The sequence below is a fragment of the Pagrus pagrus genome (genome assembly GCF_965226575.1).
Source record: "Pagrus pagrus genome assembly, chromosome: 17".
In the NCBI taxonomy this organism is placed as follows: domain Eukaryota; kingdom Metazoa; phylum Chordata; class Actinopteri; order Spariformes; family Sparidae; genus Pagrus; species Pagrus pagrus.
Genome location: NC_140201.1, coordinates 10,959,013 through 10,977,521, shown reverse-complemented (window position 1 = coordinate 10,977,521; position 18,509 = coordinate 10,959,013). Strand labels below are relative to the sequence as shown.

Here is an 18,509-nt window from a genome sequence, read left to right as displayed (position 1 = left end):
ACATTTTTGAAAGTTTGTTTTTTCAAAAAAAATGTCATCTTCACACTGTTTTTACAGGCAAGTGTGCAAATATGGGTTTACAGTATGTGGAGGCTGATTCTTGAAAGCCTCTTTAATGACAAAAGGAAATTAAAAATTAAAATGTTCAATAACAGTTTTGTCTGGAACACAAGAACCAGAAATCGCAAAGGACACACCAAAATATGCGGTGATGCAAAGTTCCTTATCAGTACAGATCATCTTTTAAAAGCACCTTTACTCATCTCCTCAAATGTGAAACGATACCATGACCTTATTTACTGGGTTTTAAGTTTATTTAGTTTTCGGTATCCCATCTGATTTAGTGTGAATGACTGTGACAGTGTGGAAACATCCCATAAGAGATGATTCAGACTCTTTGTGTACCAAAGGCTTACAGTTATTTACAGTGGGAGTTTTACTGTAATGTTTTTTAATGCAATAAAGGCTGCAACACAGAGTGACAACGAAACACACCAAAATAATCACATAAAACATTTGCACAGACAACCTGGATTCACCACCAAAATATGATGAGAACAAAGAGTGATTTCCATATTTCAGGTTGAAAATGTTTAATGTACAAAAGGCCTGTCTCATGATGCCAGAATAATAGTTTAGTGGGGGGTTTTTTTCTGATTATCACAACACCACAGTAATGCACTCTCAGGCCCTCTGCTTTGTTTTCCACTAAACATAATGTTCTAGCATCCCAAGGAATGATTTAATCAAGGAAGGAAGCACTAAATAATGTTTCGTGGTCATCAAGGCACTGTATTAGTGACCATTCCTATCTTGAAGAATTCACACTGAATATTAGCATCTATGTTTCATCCAGAGTCATACAGTCTATGTAATTATCTCTGCAAACACAAGTTCAAAAAATGAATGTAGTAGTGTGGACATTCAGAAAGAAAGGGCTGAAAGAAGCATAAACAGTCACAGGTTGGACATTTAGGCGGAGCAAAGTGCTTTCTGCTAAATTCTCCTCAATTCAAGTCCCAGGACGCTTCACGTCAGAATCTCAGGATGTCTGACCGCTCCCTCCAGTGTTTTCATTCAGTCTATCACTGTTTCCTCCTCTTGTATCTGATGACGGGGTTGTTGGGCGTGTGAATCATTGTGGTGTAGTTGATCGTGGGGAAATATCCGTCCACCAGTTCAAAGTCGTACATGCGCAGTAAAGTTGACCAGATGGTTTTGATCTGGACGTAGGCGAAGTTCTCCCCGATGCAGCGATGGCGGCCTGAGGAGCAGACGGTAAAGGAACATTTTTATTTGTTATAAAAGCTACGGCTGATATTAAAAAGATTCTTGTTGATTTTAATACATAATTGTCATTGCAGGGACAGACTCTATTGCACAGAAATGACTGAAGATTCAATAATTTGTTAACAGCCATAGCATTGAATTGACTTAAAAGTATACATTTTTTATGTCTCTTACCGGCTCCAAAAGGCACATAGGCAAACTTCTCCCCTGCAGCGGGGTTGTCGTTGAGGTAGCGCTCAGGATTGAACTCCATCCTCTCGTTCCAGGTGTCGTACAGACGGTGGTTGACAGTCGGGGAGACGCAGACCTGGTGGCCCACAGGGATGGTGTAACCTGCTGCAGTCTGAGAGAATACAGGAGAAAGAAAACTGCTATTAAACATGTCAGATACTATAAATAAACATCAAAACTTGTAGGTTGTGACTGAATATGATCAGCTGACCAGGTGTTCTTACCTGTGGAGAGCGAGCCATCCTCATCATGGTCATGATGGGCGGGCGGAGACGCAGGGTCTCCTTCAAACAGCGCTCCAACAAGCTGAGATCTTTCAGCTGAGGACAAACACAGGACAATATGAGAACCAACAGACAGATTGTGTTTCTATGTGTGGTGTTTATTCAGTTTGGGATCTAGGAAAGGATTAACAGCAGCTCAAGGCTGACTCACCACAGACTAAAAAAAACCTACATCGCACCCAGTATTACCTGATCAAAGTCGAGTGGAGGCAGGGCTTCTCCACACACTGCCTTCTGCTCGGCGTAGCAGCGATCCTGCAGAGATTTGTCTCTGGCCATGAAGAAACCCATCCAGGCGCTGGTGGTGGAGGACGTGTGCTGACCCGCCAGGAGAAGGCCAATCAGCATCCCTGCGATCTCGTCATCGTTCAGGGGTCGTCCGTTTCTGAAGGGGTAACAAAGTAATTGTATGTTTTCAGCAGCTGTCTGGTAATTTCAGTTAACTGGAGCTGCGATGAGCACCACCACTTCTGAAAATATAACTATTTTTACATTTCCATGCACTACATGCACAGTGGTCCTCAGCTCAGTATTCAATTAAGTCTGATTTGCTGTCATGATGTGAGGTAAATATACTTTTACTATTTTTTTATGAGAATCTTTTGATTTAGTGAGTTTCCAGTTCTTTTAAGGATCACAAGCTCCCCTAAAACATGACAAAATGTATCCTGTATCTTACAAAAGATCTATCTAATGATCCATTTAAACATAACAAGGCAGAATTGTGAACCAGCAGCGTGAGGTCAGATATCGAAACCACACAGTCATTTCCTGGATAATGTTCTTGATCATAGAAGCCATCTTACTTGTAGGTGGCATCGACGAGGGTCTGCAGGATGTCGTCCACTTTCTCTCCGGACTGTCTGCGCTTCTGAATCACTTTGAAGAAGATGTTCTTGATCTCTCTGTGAGCTCTGTCCCTTTTCCTAACAAAATAGGTGACATATGTGTTATTGTTTTTATTTATATACTATTACTAGAACAGTACACTGTGGGTCCTGAGGTCCCCCAGCAGACCTACCTGAAGCTGGGCAGCGGCAGCCAGCCGGGCAGAAGCCAGGCAGCGTGACTGAATCCTCCGTCCAGGTCGGCGTAGAGCTGGGCTACTCGCTCATTCAGCATGCTGCGGATCTCCTTCCCATGGAGGCAGCTGCTGGCTGTCAGGATGATCAGCTCAGACAAGGCCTCAAACAGGTCTGAAACAGGCAAAAAAATTAAGTTGTGGCGTTTTGGAGCTTTGGGTGTGGGTTAAAGTGATCAAAACAAACTGGAAACACAGTTTTAATCAAGCAATTGGTGAAGGATCTTACTTTTCTCCCCACTGTCACCCCATCTCTGAAAATACTCTATCGTCTCTGCCTCTATGACCCTCACGTGTTCCCTAAAACGAGCGATGTTCAATCCGGTCTTCAACATCTTCTTTTGCTCCAGAAAGATCTGCAACATATCAAAAGAAGCCTGTATCACAACGGGTTTCATATAACTGCAATGAGTCTTCTTCCCTCTAATTTAAATGTTACGATGGACTCACAGGGTTCGGGACATCATAGGCGACTCCTTTGCCAAACACTGGAGTGGTCAGTCTGGAGTAGACGTCCTCTGCATTCAGGTCCTCATTCTTGCTGTTGAACATCAGCGTGGCTGCTTCGCTGCCCAGCAGGTAGGTGAATGTACTCCCGACCATGGTGAAGCTGAACACAGGGCCGTACTGTGGGAGGAAGGGCAGAGGTGCAGGGGTTAACACAGCACATAGGGGTCAGGGCGTGAGAAATCTGATCTATCTTCTCTCCTATCTTGTGAATTACTGGGTTACGTCAGCCTTTCAGGTTTTTTCAAATCAGGAATATTTGAAACTAGTGGTTTTAAAAATCCTGAACATGAAAGAGGGGTTATATCAAGTGTGTGAGAGGTTAAATAACAGAGAAATCATTTTTATAATAGAAATTAATCGAAGTGATCCCTGTGTTTGCATGACAAAACGATTATTTAATTACCAATTAACCTGTCTAGTGTTTTCTTGAGAAGCTGTTTAAAAATATAGAATTTCTAAAATCCCATTTGTTCATTTTTAAATTGCATGTTTTTCTCAAACAAAAAGTCCAAAACTTAAACATATTTGAGAAAATTTTTGAATAAAAGATAACACAAAAATCGACTTTAAGTGCCCGTGCACTGCAATACTCACTTTTTCATAAGCATTTTCAAGAAATTCAATGGGACTCTTCCCAAATGCAATAGCATGACCCAGGAAAGGGATGCTGGAGGGAATGTAAGGTGGATGTTTCTGCAGAAAGAAGCGTGAGAACAGTGAATGACGTACACAAACTGATCATGTATTTCGACGATTGTTTTTTAGCAAGCTACGCTAGCTTACCTGGTCACTGTCAGAGGACTGTTTGAGCAGCGTTTTTGAAATATATCCGATAATGAGAGTGACGAGAGAGGCGGCCAGAACCACGGAGGTCAGGTTCTCGTGCACTTTCCCGACCGTGTCCCCGAGCAGCTTACTGCTCATTTCATAAAGATGAAGCGACATTTTTTTTACCTTCCTCCGCTGATTCTGTCCTTTAGAAACAATTCAATGATGATTTCACTGAATGAGGGACGATTATGAGTTTGACCGGCTGCAGTCCATCTGAAGCTCGTGCTCGCAGGACCGTTGGTAATATCACCCCAACATCTCTACCTGTCAATACCGTTGATGTGCTGGGCCTGCCCCCGCCTGACCAACAGAGCGTTCCTATTGGCTGCTGACCTCGTGTCTGTCAAGTAGCTGCCGCTGTGATTGGCTGTCGGTACCTGAACCGATGTCTGGCTATATGATGTCACTCCGGCAGGACGACTATGGCCTGCGCCATCGATTGCAAGGATTTTTGATGGATGCTTGTTATCAGCATCGTTTAATTTGGCTTTGAACCGTTTTCTTTTACTCTAAACACGTTAGTTTAAAAGTTACACATATCGTCAGTGTCATCAAGAGGTCCCGAAATAAAGCAAAACATTGATAATTTACTCGAGAAAGTTAGCTAGCAGTTACTTTAGCAGTGTGCAGTTAACAGTGTATTTCAGGCTAATCGATAAAGATGGAGCTGCATTCAACTCTCTCTGCACTGTGGCAAATTTGACACCTTCATCTCAACAAAAGCACAAGTAATGCTTCAAATACGCGTATGTTGTAAGTCTATAAAATAATATTTTCAAGTAAAAGTTGATATATTGTAATATGTGTTATGCAAACGACCCTGAAAAAGCTGATGTATTGACTGTGGAGAAAATATATCAACTTTATTTTCTAAAACTAAAACATAATCATTATGTTCCATATTAAATACTGTACAAAACATATGATCAATATTGTTGTATGGCATTTCTACAAGGTCATTCATGTATTTCTATATTACCTTGTTTAAAAGTCAAATGTTACCACATTACCTGACTTAAAAATTATTTTCTACTATCCTGAAATGTTTTTTTCTTTCAGCCATGCTGAGGATTTCAAGTGACTTCTTAATAAGTTCAACTCAAGTGATTCCTTATTTTATTTCTCTCAGTTTAACCCTGTAAGACCCAAATATAGAAAAAAAATGTTTTGACCTCTCAGATATTGTTTTACGAGGCCTCTTTTTTTTGTTTACACTTTAGTGTTAATGTAAATGTGCAACGTTGGGCATAGTTGGGAGCAGAATGTCTGTGTTTGTACTCACTTTGTTTCTTGTCAGAGCCTTAATCATGTCTTCTGTCACAAACTTTTGGAAGTACTCCAGTGGGGTGAGGAGGGAGGTGGCATCATTGGTGATTTCTGAACCAGAAAAAGAGCTCTAAGTATTTCCATTAGTATGTCCATAAGTATTATCATTTCAATACAAATGCTAATCAAAATTCCAGTACATTCAAACAATACTGTCTGGCTGGCCTATTATGCTCTCTACTTATCATACTAAAAGGAACACATGCATCCCCCCAGAGCACTTACAGGTTCACATTCAAGACCATTTACACCTGTCCCTGAACAATGCAACAGGCATCCCCCAACACATCCACAACATTCAGAACCTGTTTTTCTATCTCCTAATGCTACAAACTGCTACTTGGGCAACACTGAGAAAAATAGCTCAGGATCATTTAGAAGTTAAAAAACAAACAAGAAACTACAAAGATACAGGGAGTTTCAAATACTGCTATAGATGATTGAGTTTCAAATACCCCATACAATTTATTCATGTATTTAATTATGGTCTAAGCTAAACTAAGTAAACATTTAACAGAAAAGCCCATTTAGAGCTTAGCTAACAATGAATCATTTAACTCTTTACATTTCTACTACATTTTTTTTCAATTTGTGACCATGTGAGAAGTGCAGTGTCCTTATGTAATGTGTAAGGAGCACAGGCTATTTTGACTACCACTCTGACCCAACGTTGTAGAATTACAACATAGACATAACAAGCTCTTAATCAAATGTGATGAATGTTTTCCATAATAACTAAATATGTACATGTTCTAGACCTTGTAATAAACACCAAAAAAAATATTTAAGGAATTTTACTGACTTGAATCCTGACAAATCCAGTCGTGCAAAATAAGGAAATGAGGGAAGTTTGCAGGTAGAGTGAGTTCATGACCATTGGCCATAGCATTGTGGGACTGTGGCACTTGTTGTTAAAAGTGATGTTGTAAATTTGCAACAGTGGGTCTTACAGGGTTAAAGGCGCAATATTTAAGAATTGGCCACCTGTTGAATTCATACTCCAAACCATTAGGGGGCAGCATATCAACAAAGTAGCTGTTAGCTGCTGCTAACTGTAGCTGCCAACAAGGCTGTTATGTTGTGTATGAAAGCCGCTCAGTGGCACTTGAAGGCAAATAAGCTTGACATCCTGCTTATGAAAATACCGAGATCTTCCATGTTTAGGGGCCAACCGAATCGTCTCACTTCCTGTTTAGCAGACGGCTAACTTAAATAGAGATACAATGATTTAATCTTGTGGCTCTCCTGCAGTTTTCAAATTTTATTGGACAGAATGGCAAAGGAAAATGTCTGTTTCGGCCCACGTGCTTCCTTATTTTAGTTTTCAGGCCTGGTACCAGGGAGGGCCAGTAGTATGGAGTTAAAATCATGCCAAAACACAAAACATGTTTACTCACGCCCAACGATTCACAGACAAACTCAGTGTGGTTTGCAAATACAAAACATCATTCACAAACTAATGCATTTTGTTTTGCAAATAAGAAACAAATACATCATGCTTCAGAAACAAATACAGCATGTTTTACACATACAAAGAAACATATTTCTTCAATTACAAAAAAATATCCTTTAAGTACAAACTAAAATCTTTCAAGTACAAAAAAAAAAATCCTTCATCCAAATATTTTATCTTATTTTTTACCACATTTACATAGTCATTGGGTCCTATTGTTCAGTCTCACAATGCTATTGGATAGTACGTTGTTTATAAGTCCCACCTACTGGCCACAAACTCACACAACTTCCCAAGGTTTCCTTCGAGCAACATCTCTTTGTTTCATTGGACTGGATTCATCAGATTCAAGTAAGTAAAATGTCTTTAAATGTTTTTTTGTTGTTGTTATTACAATGTCTAGAACATGTACATATGTAGTTATTGTGGAATAGATTCATCAAATTTCATTTAGAGCTATTTATATATTTGTTGCAATTCTACAACACTGGGTGAGTGTGGTAGTCAAAATAGCAGGCTTGTTGTCTTCCCTCCACTACACCACTGCCTGAAACAGAGTGTTTTCTTTAGATGGACAGTATACATACTACTCTTGTGTTGTGTTCTGGTCAAATTTGACTGATTTTTAAAGTTAAAAGTTTTATCTCTAAAAAATTTATTTTGTCAATTTTTGGCTATTGTTATTGTTTTTCTTTGTAATATTCTGTCCTTTGCCTGCTGTGGCAAACAAATTTCCCCGTTGTGGGACAATAAAGGAATTCTGATATTAATTTGATCAGACTGACCTAAAACTCCATGACTTGTCCACAAAGAGATATCAATAGACAATTCTGTTCTGGGAGAGGTGAAATGTTCCTGAATGTTGGGCGTGGATGTAAGTGGGGGTATGCATGTTTTCCTTTTAGTATGATAATTAGAGAGCATAAGCAGTATTGTCATGTCAAGGTAGTACTGTGTGACTAAATGGCTGGTGATTGGGATGCACATTTCATTTAGCATGATAAGTAGAGAGCATAGGCTAAGCCATTTACATTTACATTTAGGGCAATTAGCAGACGCTTTTGTCCAAAGCAATTTACAATAAGCAGACAGTCTGAGTCTTGAGCACTTGGTCCACCACCCTATTTATTCCTTCAGGTTATGTACTGCAATATAAAAAGCACATTTGTAGATATTAATTAATTTATATTTTATTTCCAGAATGCCACCAGCAAGGAGAGAGCCGCGATGCCGTGTGCAGGATGTGATTGATATCATCCAAATTGGAGAGAGTGAAGCTGAGATAGAGTTCGATGACACTGATGAGAGTGATGAAGACTCAGATGAAGATGTCTGTCAACAAGTGGACAAAGAAAACCAACCACCCGTGGACTGTCCAGGTGTCAAGCCACAAACAAACAAACACACCATGCCCCGTGACAGGTATCCCTGGCTGAAAAAAGATTTCATCAGACGCAACACTGATTTTTCTGGTCTGAATATCACAGGAGACGACATTTCCCTCCGCACACCATTGGAATACTTCCAGAAGTTTGTGTCCAAAGACATGATTGAGGCTCTGACACAAAACACAAATGAGTACAGCTTACAGAAACATGGAACATCTGTAAACACCACTGCAAAGGAAATTGAAAAAATGTTAGGCATGTACCTGAAGATGGGCCTAGTACAAATGGCTGGAACCCGCATGTATTGGGAGACAGACACAAGGCACTCCCCTGTTGCTGATGTGATGCCACGCAACAGATTCCAATCCCTGTTGACGTCATTACATTTTGTAAACAACATGAAAGTATCTGAGACGGAAAAGAAAGACAAACTGTGGAAACTCAGACCATGGCTTGATTCATTCAGAGAGAAATGCCTGCAGGTGGTACCAGAAGAGCACAACTCTGTGGATGAGATGATGATTCCTTTCAAGGGGAAATTCAGCAGCATCAAGCAATATAGCCGAGGCAAGCCAAACCCATGGGGATTCAAAGTGCGGGTGAGAACTGGAGTCTCTGGCATGACGTCTGACTTCGATGTCTACCAAGGCAGTGTCAACAGAATACGAGCCAAATCTGAACTTGGACTGTCAGGTGGTGTTGGGATGAAGCTCGTTTCCACACCAGGAGGTCAGAACTGCAAAATTTATGCAGACAAATATAAGTTCCCCATCAAATCCCATCGCTGGTACATGTACATCTTCTGGCACACCATCACCCTCGCTGTGGTCAATGCCTGGCTCCTCTACAAGCGGGACTGCAAAGCTCTCAAGATGTCTAGCAAAGAGACAATGGACAGGAGACAGTTTCAGGCACAGCTAGCATCCTCTCTCATCCTGGTGAACACAACACTCCAAACATTGAAGAGAAAACGACCATCTTCAGACAAAGGGAGCCCGGCAACACAGACAGTGACATCAGGAACCCCTCTGAATCCTGAGAAGAGACCATCCAAGAGATGTGCACACCTCCCATCGGATGTACGTAAGGACCAAGTTGCACATTTCCCAGTGAAGACAGGGAGAGGACGCTGCAGACACTGCAGTAAAGGATACACCAGCACGCAATGCAGCAAGTGTAATGTTCGCCTTTGCTTTTCAGAGGACAAGAACTGTTTTTGGGACTTTCACCACCAATGAAAGTCAGTCATGTAGAGAAAAAAGGAATGAAGAAGTTGCTAGAAAAAGTTTTATCCTGTTTGTGTTTTTTAATAAATGACTTTATAAAAATATGACTAATGTGTGATTATTATGAATGTTATATGCCTTTATGGGGCTAAGCAATCAACCCTTAGTTGTTCTGAATTGTTGTTCAGACGTGAGTACTAATCTGCTCCCAACTAAGCCCAATTTTGCAATATTACAACATTTCTCTAAAAACAATAAAATATATAAAACTTTTTCATTTCTGCATCAGAGGCCTCCTACAACATCTGAAACTTTTTTTTTAATTTTCCAAAAATCACTCCAAAATAAAAAACATTTTTCACTTTGTTAATAAAAGATCAGGTTCTTCAAAGTTTTGAAGACAAACTACCAACACATCCTCAGTCATACATCATCATTTTATTAAAACAAAACATTAAATAAACATTATTTACATGCAATCAAAATATATGACTCATCAAAATACACAAGGTGAAGATGTAAAAGGTAACGGTAAGCCTAATGTACAAAATGAGGCGCTTGTGGAGAGCTTTGCTCTTCATCCAGAGTTATTGCAGTCAAATGAGCCAGTAAGAAGAGTCTGCACTGGGATCTTTGGCAGCTGTGGTTTCTGCGACAGTTTTTCAGCCGTAGGCGTATTTGTCTGTTGGGCCTTTATCGTTTGGAGTCATCTGTCCACTCAGCTTCATCAAAAGCTTCACAATAAGGCCAGCCTGCATGGAAAAAATGAATATAAGAGAACATTTCAAGCTGACATCCTTCAGAAGGGATTGTCTTTAAATGTTCAGCTTTGAGACTGGACTCTGGGCTGGTTGCGGTCATTATTTGTGATTGGATTTTTCTACTTTAGACGTCATTCCCAAAAACAAAGCAGTTACCTGTTTTGTGTGCACAATGAAGTTCATTTTGTTGTCGCCACTGTGTATCTGGAAGTACTGGTCTGCGTGTCCAAGCTGCCACATGAATGTGCCATACTCTAAACTGATGAGAAGGCCCTGGAAGTGCAGAAATTTAACACATTATCATACTGAGCGCGCACAAGAAGAGACATCACATTAAATATTACAGCTTAAAACATAGAGTAACTGATGCCGATACCTTGGTCTCCATATTCATGAGGTGCAGCCCCTTCGTGTTGACCCCGACGTAGACGCGGATGACTTTGTGGTTGCTGGCGCTGGCCTTGGTGTAGACCTGGCCCGTGAAGAAGGCGGCTCCGTAGGTCGGGATGTCCCAGCAGTTCTGCAGGAAGAGCCGCTGCAGGTGGTGCATCTCTTTACTCACCCCCTCACTGGTGCTCAGGGCCTGTCCGAGAGGGAGAGAAAAGCCTGTTAATTGAGCCGGCAGTGAGATTTCATTTAAAAACTGAGAGGAATGTTTGTAGTGAAAGATAGGAGTGTACTTTGTATTCATGCAGAATCCTGTTGGTCCAGTGGTACGCTTTGCTTTTCACCTTGGATATCGGTACAATTGATTTCAGGTTTTCCTCACTGTTGGAAATAAAAAAGAGAAAAGATGCTTTATACCTCATACAGCAGAATTAACGTTTTTATGCACTGCAGAAACAAAACTGAACAGAATTTAATGTTCATATTTTAATTTAATTATGATTAGAGACTGTGTTTTACTTGAGGAACCCTTGCTTGTGCTTCTTGCTCTCATAGTTGCCGTAGATGATCTGCAGGAGGAGGCTGGCCAGTGTGATCAGCTTGGTGTCTGGAGCGGGAAAGAAGCCTTTCAGGAGGCAGTGACGGGCCTCGTCGAACAAAATGAGGATAGCCAGAGGATCTTCCACCTGGAGCAAAACAGTAACCAGCAGAGTGAGAAATGACACCCAACATGTGATATGTCTAACAACTGTAAAGACTTTAAAGAAGTAGCTTCTTGCACGTGACAAACTGAGCCACCTTTTTCTCAATTTCGAGAGGCAGCCGGACGTCCCTGCGAAGAAAGAGCTGAGGTGTTTCCCTTTGAGGATCCAACACAGTTAAGTCTGTCACAATTTCCGTCCAGATCCGCAGATGCTGCAGGGGCTTGTGGTATGGCTTCAGCTGCAGGTCTGACACAAAGAAACGAAAACCAATGTTACTTTTTTTAACGAGTTGACTGACCAGGTCATGTGTGGTTCTTCAGCTACAGGATGTTTTTGACCATGTGTCTTATGGGTGAACTCACGGAGGTTCTCGGAGCAGATCCAGATGGTGAAGTACTGCTGGGTGTCCTGCGAAAGACGCATGCCTTCCATGATCTGCTGCACCGTCGTGTTGTTGCCGTGCTTCAGCTCCACAGAGCGATATGAGCCATCCATGCGGTAGATGCGCACCTTCTCATACTGAGGAACACACATACATACCGTGTACAAAACCAAGAGAGGCAGCTTAGTCCATTTGTTTTTAAATAATAAGATATATATCAAAATATTATCCTAATCACAAAGGATGCAATTTTATGATAAAGGTAAAATGTGTAACAAAACGACATTTAGATGAAGAACTGTAGTGCTGCAGACGCCCTGGCGTCCCAAATTAAACATAACTGTTCGGTACGGACCCTAACAAATGTCACATCACAATGATACTAATAGTTTTTTCAGTGAAAACGGAAATTGTGACGAAAAAATGATTCCCACTAATCTTATAATCTGTCAAAATAATCACAATACGATTTTTTTCACCATATATCAAAGCCCCATTTAAAAAGGAAGATCACTTTCAAAAATATCTGCAGACTCTATTTGGTGAGATAGCACCATCTAGTGACCGGCAGACTTAACTGCCACTGAATTATAATATATGTATATATATATAATTTTAAATAGCGTTTTTTACTCCTCCCGCACTTGTATTTTATTCATATACAAAAAAAAACACATTTTGTTTGTCATCATTTCCCAACCACTCAAAAATGGAGGTTTCAAAAATCTGCATTTGAGAAAATATCTGTTTTAGTGAGAGCCCGAAATGCAGAGGAAAATGTACGTGTTGCAAAACGTTTGCATACGTGTGAACAAGCTCTTACTAACGATCTGTTGTCATGTTTGTATTTTAAGCGCAGCAATTAGATGAGTGTCAGCTGTGTGACTCACAGGTTTGCTTGTGGCTTGCTGCAAAAGCTTCACTGTTTCCTCCCATTCGTTCTGTTTGTTCTCCTCACACACTTGCAGAGGGGATCTCTTCTGCTGGTCTTCTATGTGCTGTTGGTGGAAAAGTCAGTATCAATATTTAATAATGGCTATTGTCTAGCTCGGGCATTGTGAAATGTGATATGTCATACATACATAAATGCTTTGTCTAAAAATAAAGCACTTAGTCACTATGTAAGTCAAATTTACAATGTTACTTTTTCAGTCCAGAGTAATTTACATTAAATATTTAATTTTTCAAGCTGTAAACAGGTCATAAATGTACACTGTATGAATAGAAGAAGGCCTCCTGTTTATCATTTAAATGTTTTTTGGATGCGATATGCTCAAAAAAGGACATGTTTTCGTACCCGGTCGATCTCGGGGTGCTGCAGCAGGAGTTGCACTATCTCTGCGTGGCCTCCTCTGGCTGCAAAGTGCAGAGGGGAGCTGAGCTGGCCGTTGAGCAAGTTTGGATTACAGTTACCTTTCTCCAGTAACAGCTTGGTCGCCTCGACTTTACCGTGCCTGTATGGACCCAAACAAAACTTAACTTAAGAAAATGATAACTTTCGGATTCTTCAGACTCTCTCGGGCTGTGAGATGAGCGTCTGACTCACCAGCATGCGTAGTGAATGGGAGCCCAGTGGTCGCTGTCCAGCTGCTTAACTGAGAAGCCGCTGTCCAGAAGTTTAGAGAGCAGCTCCGTGTCTCCTTCACAGGCGCTGCGGTGGAGAGGGAAGTCATCCACCCACTGGCGCTCCCTGCAGAGAGTTTTGTTTATATAGTTTCTTATGATGTTGGGTGGAAAGTAATGAAGTACACAATTAGTCGACTAGTCAATTAAACTTTGCCAACATTGCTCCTAAATGTGACATGTTCCCAAATGTTGCTTTACTGAAGAATTTAACACGGTTTCCATGCCTCCTATAATATAAATAATTTTTTTCAGTCATCGTATAAATTAAATCGTGGTCAATTCTGTTTTATAACTGAGTGTTAATTTTAGGCTAGTCAACTAGTTTAAACTTCTGCTTAAATGTCAGAGCAATCAGTTGTTAGGAACATCTCTCGTGTAAAGAAAAAGGAGGAAACAGGAGGGAAGTCCTGTGTTGTAATGTTCCAACCAAAACTGAGAACTGAGAAAATAAAGATTAAGAACGATGTGGTTTGTTAAGAAGAACCACTCACTTATCTTCTGTCACACAGTTAGGACCGTGTTGCCACTTCTCCCTCTTGGGGATCTGGATCTTAGAGTAGTCGGGCGCTCCGAGCCCAAAGTACGGGTTGATGATAACTTTGTCCACCTGCAAACAAAAGGACAGGCAGGATTGGCAGAGTGAGAGTGAGAAAACCAACCCAAGGTAAATTACATCAAATATGTTCATTCCCAATTTGACCAATTTTCTAAAAGCAGACTCACCCGGTTGGTGTACTGCAGATCAGAACCGTAAAGCGGGTTGAGAATGCACATGTCTGCCTTCTCCAGGGACATCATCTTGCTCTTGATCTCCAGAGCAGTGTAGCCCATGTGCAGCCCCTCGTCACTCAGTTTGCCCTCGCTGCCGTAGGCCGGGTTGCTCACGTTGGTCTTCACCCGCTCCACGGGTGCTGGTCTGAACAGGGCAGGGATGGCGTGAGGCACAGTGTGCTGCTCTGCTAACCATCTGTGGAGGTCAAAGAGGCAAAGTTACAGCTCTGCATCCTCATCGAAAAAGACGAATGTTCTTAAGTGTATCCTCACTTGTCTAAGGCCAGAAGCATCTTGGAGGTGGTGGAGCAGAAGTGAGCGCTGGTCTCACTGCACACTCGCATGATGTCCTGGAAGCAGTAGAAGCTCGGGCTGCCGGCGCTGTAGACAGGCTTGCTGTTGTCTGTTCAGAAAGGTATATTAATATACAGCTTGAACAATATTTGAAGCATCAGTTAAGTAGGAGAGAGTTTTTTTTGCTCACCTTTAACGCTGACTGGCACAACGAAAAGCGAGGCCTCTTTTCCTTCATTGTCTCCATCGAGGGGGAATTTCTTCATATGCACCACACGCTTTCCTGCAACACAAAAAGTGTTTAGATCAGTAGTTTCCTGTCTAAATCTATGGGGAAAACAAAGAAGATTCACAGGATTAGAAATAATCATGAATGTGAATGTCTCAAGCTCACCTATGAAGCCTTGGTTATTGGATATGTGTCTGATTGTATCGTCAACATAATCCAATATGGATTTGGATTTGTCTCCTCCTGCTTGGATCTTCGTTGCAAGGAGGACTTTCTTTCTTTTCTTCTCCTTCCCTTCCAAAGGCACTTCAATCAGCAGGATCTTTATAGGAACGTGAAAAGTGAGTTAAAACTGTGCTTAAAAAGGTGGTTAACTGTTAACTGGCAGCAGACCCTGCTACTGCCTGATTGAGCACATTTACCTCATAGGCTTTGGCTCTGTACTCCTTTGAGCTCAGGCTGACTTGACTCTTTGGGCGAATGACAGCAACAAACACATCCTCGAGGCTGTCCTCGTTGCCCATGCTGCTGACTCTTTCTCAGTCCCGACAAATCATTCTACACGACGGCCAAATGCTGTGGAGAGGCATCCCTGAAACACACCTGAAGACCACATGGGGACAAGATGTTATCATCTATTTCAACACATTTCTAATAGAAATCTCAGCCTAGATTTGAAATTGCAGCATGTATTTGAAACTGTCCAGTAATACCTATCCCTGGCTGAATGTAGACAAGCACACCCCAGACACTGAGCTGTATCATAAAAACATGTTTGGTGAGAAAATATAAATACTGTAAGACCACATTCTCCCACTGATCCCTGATCTCTCTCACCGTGGGACCAATTTTAACAATTTTGTAAATATTTGGCCAGTAGTATTTTTTTGTCTTTCAATCTAAAGATGTTTATTGATAGAAAACTTCTATATTAATATATTTTTTAAAGTACAATACACATGATTAGGATGGATTTGTTTCAGTGTTGCAAAAAGGCAACAGCGGGCTTCAATATTCACAGAAAAGGCCCATTTAAAGAGTCGAGTAAATTCATCACTTGTGCCACCTATGGCAATGTGCAGTGGATATACATGTATGTATGAGTTAGTGTAAGTGTTATAAGTGTTATACTGCTTATATATATCAACAAAATGCATCAATATGCATAACCCTAACACCTTTCAGTTTTCACACATGCAGAGGCTCAGACGAGGATGGCTTGTCCTCAAGACACCCAAAAACATTAGTAAAGTTCAGTATGTTACTCCAACTAACAAGTCATTTTCTACAGTTTTTTATGGTGCAGAAATACATTTATATATTATTTCCATATTCATGATCCATATTGTATATTATTGTATCATCAATGCCCAATAATAATAATGTTGTTAAAAATTAAAGTGGTGAAATTTGTAGAAAACAGTATAACAAAGAAGAAATAGAAATGTACATCAATACAATCTATGTTTGGGTTTCAAAGTTTGTTCAACCAACTGCGACACTTAATATTGTGTGTCTTGTGTTGGATCACACCTGTGAAGCCTCATGTCTGTGGTTGTGAAGACATATTACAGAGGCTTACAGCAGCTTTAAAATGCCTTGTGAACGTATAATTATGCATTTCGCAGGAATCGACAATACTGTACAGGCTTCAGGTTTTACACACTCTTCACAGACGTGACTTGACTGCATGTGCTGTGCAGAAAACACACAAACTAGAGTGGAATAAAACACTGTCAAACACCAACAACCCTCAGCTCAGAAATCAACTTGTTGAGTTCAGAGGGGGGTCCCGCCCCGGAAACCAAACGCTCTCCTGTATTTAAACAGTTATTACACAAATTATATTATATATCATATTGTAGCGTACACCCCGTACTGCTGGATCCAAACAGTGCTGATAGATGTGACTGTCCACAACAAACACAACCAACTTTTTTGACCTGAACCAGCAGCTGTAGCCGGGATGCTACACTCAACATCACCGCTTTTCCGCTCGTCCACCAGCTAAAAACTTACCGAAAGCGACGTGACGGTTTCCTCAAACACACCATACGCTGCCTCTCTCCGCTCTCGTTGAGGTTCACTTTTGTGAGGCGTAGAGGCCCGCAGCCGGCAGACAGCTCCAGGTGAGCTTCCAGGCAGGTTATTTGTGTTGGAGTGGTAGCAGGCCTGTGAGTTTGGGCAGGTCCGCGGAGACAAACAGAGGAGTCGCGTTACGTTTCAGTGCAGCAGCTCCGGTTGGACAACAGAGAACTCTGGCGGTGAGGGGGACTCAGTGCGACACCATTCACAAGGATTCAGCATTTATAAACTGCATTCACTTCCCTTGAAATAAGAGCTGTTTTGTAAAAATCAATCTTAGAAACATGTCGTAGATAATTACAGGGACATTACGGGCCTATTTCCATATCTTCCTTTTTAAGTGTAGTCATACATTTTAAGTGTAAAGTAATCAGTTATCTGTTTTCCCGGAAGTTGTGTCCTGGGCCATTTTCTGGCTCTGAGCAGTTGCCAGGCAACCAGGGGAACTCCAGGAAGTTATTGGCCCATAAAACCTCACATTTTCACTTTTAAACCCCCATTTCAAATATCCTGTAAGTCATTATAATAAGAAAGTATCTCAAAATATTGACTTAGTATCTCAAAATAATGAGAAAGTACCTCAAAATATTGAGAAAGTATCTCAAAATAATGAGAAAGTACCTCAAAATATCGAGAAAGTATCTCAAAATAATGAGATAGTATCTCAAAATATCGAGAAAGTATCTCAAAATAATGAGATAGTATCTCAATATATCAACTTAGTATCTCGAAATATTGACTTAGTATCTCAATATATTGACTTAATATCTCAAAATATTGACTTAGTATCTCAATATATTGACTTAGTATCTCAAAATAATGAGAAAGTATCTCAAGATATTGACTTAGTATCTCGAAATGATGAAATAGTATCTCAATATATTGACTATATTTATTATTTATATTTATTTATTGACTGATTTTGACATACTAAGTCATTATTTTGAGATACTATCTCATTATTTTGACATACTAAGTCAATATATTGAGGTACTATCTCATTATTTTGACATACTAAGTCAATATTTTGAGATATTATCTCATTATAATGACTTACAGGATCTCTTTTTTTTATCACACTGGCGGAAATGGGCTTCCATAGTATTTAACCTTCAAGATATAACTTTTGAATTAGTTAGCCTTAAAGGTGCTGTTAGAGCCATCTCCCTCTGTTTGCAGGCTTTATGCTAAGCTAAGTTTCTGCTACCCACAAAAATACTTCTCCATAAGGGTGGATGAGTGCTATATAAATGCAGTCCTTTTAAGATCGGTTGTTTAATGCCTGTGTTTAATGCAATCTGAGTTGCAACAACCATCTGCTATCCACAGGCATGCTTTTACATTACAGTAGACGAGTGCTATATAAATGCAGTCCTTTTAACATTGATCAATAGCAAGTTGATGTCTTGAAATTAGCCTATTTGTTTAATCCAAAGCTTAAATTAGTTTACGATGTAAAGCAAAGAAAACAAGCAAATCCTCACACTTGAGAAGCTGGAACTCAAGAATATTTGGGATTTTTGCTGAAAAAGTAGTGGAAAGATTAATCATAGTACAAAATGTTTCCAATTATTATTTATTTATTTATTGATTGATTAAGTAATTGAATCTGGAGTGTGTTTGAGAGACCCATAGATGACGCAGGAGTCC

At 40.5% G+C, this 18,509-nt stretch overlaps 3 protein-coding genes across 5 annotated transcripts; 1 reads left to right on the top strand and 2 right to left on the bottom strand.

Moving 5' to 3' along the window:
- Positions 1-18: 18 nt before the first annotated feature.
- cyp51 (cytochrome P450, family 51) lies at positions 19-4,498 on the bottom strand. Its single transcript, XM_084378838.1, has 10 exons — positions 4,180-4,498; positions 3,991-4,089; positions 3,337-3,513; positions 3,116-3,242; positions 2,827-3,001; positions 2,612-2,731; positions 1,995-2,190; positions 1,746-1,841; positions 1,465-1,633; positions 19-1,264 (listed from the first exon to the last, which is right to left on the bottom strand). Exons 1-10 carry the CDS (start codon positions 4,339-4,341, stop codon positions 1,086-1,088), a joined length of 1,500 nt encoding a protein of 499 aa, XP_084234964.1. The 5' UTR covers positions 4,342-4,498; the 3' UTR covers positions 19-1,085.
- Positions 4,499-4,650: 152 nt separating this feature from the next.
- Positions 4,651-11,414, top strand: LOC311273182 (uncharacterized protein). 3 transcript variants are annotated; one of them, XR_014624649.1, is made up of 2 exons: positions 4,651-4,980; positions 11,324-11,414. XR_014624649.1 is itself a non-coding variant. In XM_084380102.1 (2 exons), the coding sequence occupies exons 1-2, from the start codon at positions 4,976-4,978 to the stop codon at positions 9,630-9,632; spliced, it is 1,431 nt and encodes a 476-aa protein (XP_084236228.1). In that variant the 5' UTR covers positions 4,651-4,975; the 3' UTR covers positions 9,633-9,672. The 3 variants fall into 3 exon arrangements, 1 of the variants encoding a protein (XP_084236228.1); XR_014624650.1 differs by having other exon boundaries at positions 4,651-4,973; positions 11,324-11,405; XM_084380102.1 differs by lacking the exon at positions 11,324-11,414 and adding an exon at positions 8,207-9,672.
- Positions 10,039-17,021, bottom strand: krit1 (KRIT1 ankyrin repeat containing). Its single transcript, XM_084380099.1, has 17 exons — positions 16,794-17,021; positions 15,197-15,377; positions 14,940-15,096; positions 14,736-14,828; positions 14,525-14,654; positions 14,204-14,447; positions 13,972-14,087; positions 13,401-13,544; positions 13,152-13,308; positions 12,745-12,852; positions 11,835-11,991; positions 11,567-11,718; positions 11,288-11,454; positions 11,062-11,149; positions 10,758-10,964; positions 10,538-10,654; positions 10,039-10,372 (listed from the first exon to the last, which is right to left on the bottom strand). Exons 2-17 carry the CDS (start codon positions 15,296-15,298, stop codon positions 10,283-10,285), a joined length of 2,229 nt encoding a protein of 742 aa, XP_084236225.1. The 5' UTR covers positions 15,299-15,377; positions 16,794-17,021; the 3' UTR covers positions 10,039-10,282.
- Positions 17,022-18,509: the final 1,488 nt, after the last annotated feature.

What these genes read in the sequence shown, in the direction of transcription:
- cyp51 (XM_084378838.1), bottom strand. Translation starts at nt 4,341, where the DNA reads ATGTCGCTTCATCTTTATGAAATGAGCAGTAAGCTGCTCGGGGACACG. An exon ending in GGATGGCTCGCTCTCCACAG is followed by an intron (nt 1,634 to 1,745) that starts GTAAGAACACCT and finishes GTATTCTCTCAG; the next exon opens with ACTGCAGCAGGTTACACCAT. An exon ending in CTATGTGCCTTTTGGAGCCG is followed by an intron (nt 1,265 to 1,464) that starts GTAAGAGACATA and finishes TCTGCTCCTCAG; the next exon opens with GCCGCCATCGCTGCATCGGG.
- krit1 (XM_084380099.1), bottom strand. Translation starts at nt 15,298, where the DNA reads ATGGGCAACGAGGACAGCCTCGAGGATGTGTTTGTTGCTGTCATTCGC. An exon ending in GATCTGCTCCGAGAACCTCC is followed by an intron (nt 11,719 to 11,834) that starts GTGAGTTCACCC and finishes TCTTTGTGTCAG; the next exon opens with ACCTGCAGCTGAAGCCATAC. An exon ending in TCATTGTGCACACAAAACAG is followed by an intron (nt 10,373 to 10,537) that starts GTAACTGCTTTG and finishes TTTTCCATGCAG; the next exon opens with GCTGGCCTTATTGTGAAGCT.